This window comes from Lycium ferocissimum, chromosome 5, assembly GCF_029784015.1.
Source record: "Lycium ferocissimum isolate CSIRO_LF1 chromosome 5, AGI_CSIRO_Lferr_CH_V1, whole genome shotgun sequence".
Taxonomy (NCBI): Eukaryota; Viridiplantae; Streptophyta; class Magnoliopsida; order Solanales; family Solanaceae; genus Lycium; species Lycium ferocissimum.
The window spans coordinates 10,193,308-10,198,233 of NC_081346.1; the positions used below are offsets into that span (position 1 = coordinate 10,193,308).

At 30.9% G+C, this 4,926-nt stretch overlaps 1 protein-coding gene across 1 annotated transcript in view; it reads left to right on the forward strand.

The window, feature by feature from the left end:
* Window positions 1-1,939, forward strand: part of LOC132057540 (uncharacterized) — a 5,062-nt gene extending 3,123 nt beyond the window's left edge. The window contains exons 3-6 of the mRNA XM_059450178.1: window positions 330-467; window positions 555-696; window positions 1,414-1,635; window positions 1,732-1,939. Of these exons, the coding sequence (XP_059306161.1) occupies window positions 330-467; window positions 555-696; window positions 1,414-1,635; window positions 1,732-1,847 (618 nt within the window). The 3' untranslated portion in view covers window positions 1,848-1,939. The remainder of the gene's footprint in view (window positions 1-329; window positions 468-554; window positions 697-1,413; window positions 1,636-1,731) is intronic.
* Window positions 1,940-4,926: the final 2,987 nt, after the last annotated feature.

The following is a 4,926-nucleotide window of genomic DNA, read 5'->3' on the forward strand; positions in this document are numbered from 1 at the left end:
TCAACATTTAGATCTAAAGTTTCTTTAACCCACATCACAACTTACCTTTCCATATACTATATTGTTAACTCTTTACCTTTCCATGTACTGTATAGTTAACTCTTTTCTTCCATTCTCTTGGTATCTTTATTTCTTTTTTGGAAGGTGGGGGTAGGATCGATGTGACACTTTGTCTAGTGAATGATTTATTTACAAGTGTATGGAATTAACAAGCCATTTTATTAATTCCCCCTATTTGTTGACCTACTACTCTCCCTAGTTCAGAACTTTCACATTCCGCTATGTGACTTAATGAGTCAAGCTTGTTAAAACATGCCTAATTATAACTTTGTACTGACTCAGATAGTCTGGAACCAAAAGATATCAAGTTTACAGCACCAAGTTTGGAATTTTCGAGTACAAGTCCTGGAACCAAGGAAGCTCCTCTTGTCACCTACATTAAGCTCCACGAATGCAACAAATTTTCGGTACTATATTTTAAATTAATTAAAAAATGCTTGTTGGTGCTGCGGAAATTTAATCAATTTTTAACTCTTTTTTTTTTCCAACTGTAGATAGGGATCTTCTGTTTGCCACCTTCAGGGGTAATTCCTCTTCATAATCATCCTGGCATGACTGTGTTCAGCAAGCTACTACTTGGAACCATGCATGCCAAGTCATATGATTGGGTGCAGAATCGCGACCAATTTAACCAATGTAAGAAAATCATATACTTGTATATATTTATTTATGCATCTATTTAAACATGATACTCAAGTAATTTACAAGAATTTTAGTGCATGGCTGAGACTAATTGAGAATCGATTTAACTTATATACACTAATGTCTATAAATAATTTTTGCACTATCAATAATACTACAAATTTATTTATGTATAGCAAGTTAGTTGTCTTAATAATACTATCTAGGTTCTTTCTGTTACCAACGATTATTTTGTAGGTGACCTAATACTATAAAATTCTTTTACATTTTCGGTTACTACTATTTTTTTTATATTATAAGCCATTGACATTAATGACTATTAATAAGGAAAAGGTGAAGACATGAAGGATGGGCGCTTAAGTCCTATCCGCTACAAGTCTACTTGTGAATTGCGCATTCTCAATCCATATAGAAATCTGCGATCACAAAAATAACTGGTATGCGTGGGAAATATGATTCAATCGGAACCAGAAAGATACATTTACATCCCTCCGTTCAACTTTATTTGACACTATTTTCTTATATGAAATTAAGTTCCAAAAGAATGATATATTTCCATATTTCCTTAATGAGAAGCTTTTACAACTAGCAAAAACGCTATATCATGTTTACGATCACAAATTTTAAGATTCTTATATCCACCGTAAATGTTATGGTATGTTCAAGATCATAATTTTTAAAATTTTCATTTCCTATAAAATTTCGATACAGCTGGTCGGCAGGAGGAATCTGGGATGAGGCTGGCAGAGGTTCATGTTGACGCAGATTTCACTGCACCATGCAATGCTTCAGTTCTATTTCCCGATTCAGGAGGCAATATCCACTGCTTCAAGGCTCTAACACCTTGTATTCTACTAGATGTTTTAGGACCACCATACTACAAAGCTGAAGGCCGTCATTACTATCAAGATTACACTTATGACACTTTTTCTGGTACGAGAGATTAACTTTTATCTGTTCAGTAGCTACAATCTTTTGCTTGTGTAATACTTCTAGCTAGTTATTTATAAGTTGTGAATGGAACTGCAGATGTTAAAGAATTGAAGCTGACGGAAGATGGAACAAGATATGCATGGCTTGAAGAAAGAAATGAGCAGTTCGTGATGTTAGGGGGAACATATGACGGTCCTACAATTAAAGTATAAAGACCCGATCCTTATATATGTATATAACTCTTCTATCTAATTAGATTAGCCAAAATACCATGCACAACAATTGGTCTGTTTTTTTTTTTTTTTCCTTTCATTACTACAATTGATCTGTTTTTTTTTATTTCCTTACTACAATTGGTCTATTTTTTTTCTTTTCCTTACGACAATTAGCCTGTTCACTGTTCAGTTTCTCGCGGAGCCACATGAGCATACAAATTAATCTCAAGTCTTCCTCTATTTGTCAATTCTGTTTGGTAGTTGAAGGGATCCTTCTTACTTGACCTTTCCCCGTCACTTTTTAGAATCCTAACCACGAAGTGGGTGGGACGCAATTAAGATGCTAGGAATTAGGGCTGGGCATAAATACCGAAAATCGAAAACCGGATCGAATCGAATTAATTCGGTTTTTCGGGTTTTTGGTTCGGGTTCGGTTTCGGTTTTCAGAAATTTCGGTGTTCGGGGTTTAGTGTTCGGTTTTTCGGTTTAAACCGAAATTTTATAAATTAGCCAAAAAAAATTAAATAGTCCGAGCAGCTTTTATGTTGTTGGTGCTACTGCTAGTTTTGGCTCTTGGTTTGGTGCTACCAAACATAAAAATGACTACTGGTTTATGTAATTTTGAGCATGCTCGAGCCCAATTTCCTAGTTGGATTATTGCTTCTAATATTATCATTAGTGCTAAAGAATATTACATGCGGTACGACAACAGAACAACTTTCATTTACATAGCTCTGAGCATCATGTCATACATTATTTTATGCAACTTCAGTAGGCAAAGGATTTACAAAAATGCATACAATGAATGTAGCTTTGCCAGTGAAAGTAGCACCAGAAATTTGACAATGAATGATTAGCTAGCCTCCAGAGGGTCAATAACACCAAAGACACATTGTTTCTACAACTTCCTGATTTTCAGAGTCGTTTGTATTTTTGGTCCAAGGAGAAGTACCATGTTATACAGACAGTTGGTCTACCTTGGTGGAAGATAATGCGTGACTCAAGCAGAGTCACGTGCATATAAAAAAAACCGAATTGAAAAAACCGAAATCGAATCGAACCGAACTTCAAAAAACCGAAATTGAAAGAACCGAACCGAACTAGTTTGGTTCAGTGTTCGGTGTCCACCTTCAAAACACCGAAACCGAAATAGCCGAACCGAAGTTTGAAAAAACCGAACCGAAAAATCTAACGCCCACCCCTACTAGAAATTATCCATTTGAGTGGCAGAGGGACCACCGTCATATATAATTTTATTTCAAGAACTTTGCAGCGAATTAACAAAGACAATATGATTAGGAATTGATTATATGCAAATCACATACAGATGTAATAAAATACTAAGGATAGGTACATTAAGTTGATTGGATACTACTGTTGTGTTTGGATAAGAAAGTGCATGAGCAATCACTCTTTGTCAAAACATCATTATTAAGTGGCTTATCAATTCGGTCGGTTATTTTATAAAATTTATACCGTATTAATTTTTTGGGTTACTCTAGTTTGTATAATCAAAATTTTAACTTTTCTAAACCGTACCGATCATCTCGGTTTCTCTTCGGTATTGCTACAGTTTCGTTATTTTTAGGTTTTTTTTTTTAAGACATTATGTAAGAATCGCTGGTAAAAGTTAGAACGCGATAACATGCATACTTGCATAAGACTTTGACAAAACTCACTAGGCATATCTAAGCCTGTTAACCGGTTCCAACCGGAACCGGTTATGGAACCGGTTAAGGAACCGGCCGGTTCCGGTTAAAAAACCGGAACCGCTTAACCGGCTCCGGTTTAACCGGCTCCGGCCATCAGAGTGAACTCCAAACCGGAACCGGTCCGGTTTGGAGTGTTTAAAATATGTTTTTTTTTTTTTTTTGTATTATATATATATATTATAGTATTTATTTGTATATTTTAGGTATATTTACATATGTTATACAACTTTATAATTAAAGTTTAAATATTTATCGACTAACAAATTAATAAAGAAGTCAAGAATATGGAATAGTATTTTTCGTATACATATATATGTATAACTTACATATACTTATATATATGTATAACTTAATATATATAGTATATATATTATATACTACATATACTTATATATATGTATAACTTAATATATATACTACTATATATATGTATAACTTAATATATATACTAAATATATATGTATAACTTAATATATATACATATATACTATATATACTAAATATGTGGATAACTTAATATATATACTATATATATGTATATATATGTACTATATACTATATATACTTATATATAGGTATAACTTAATATATATACTATATATACATATATACTATATATACTATATATACTTAATATATATACTAAATATATGTATAACTTAATATATATACTATATATATATTAAGTTATACATATATATGTATAACTTACATATACTTATATATATGTATAACTTAATATATATACTATATATATGTATAACTTAATATATATACTAAATATATGTATAACTTAATATATATACATATATACTATATATACTATATATACTTAATATATATACTAAATATGTGTATAACTATATATACTTAATATATATACTAAATATATGTATAACTTAATATATATACTATATATACATATATATTATATATACTTAATATATATACTAAATATATGTATAACTTAATATATATACTATATATACTTACTATAAGTATATACTATATATACTTATATATGTTTAAGTATACTATATAACTTAATATACTTATAAGTATATTCTTAGTATATTTTAGGTATATTCCTAACTTAATAAAAGTAAAAATATGAACACAAGTAAATAGAAGTAAGCTCAATGAGCCATATTTTTATTCATTCTTGGATAACATTTATTTGCAAGTTGTATTTTTTTTAACTTGCAAATAATACATGAGTTGTACAAAAATAGTAGAATAATAAAATCACCAATTTTGAACCATTTCGTTAATTTCCCCCACATCATATTCGGTCATGGAAATATCTTCAAAGTCTTCCATTTGGTCCGGTCCACTAGCTATCAAATCTTCAATTTCTTCCTCTT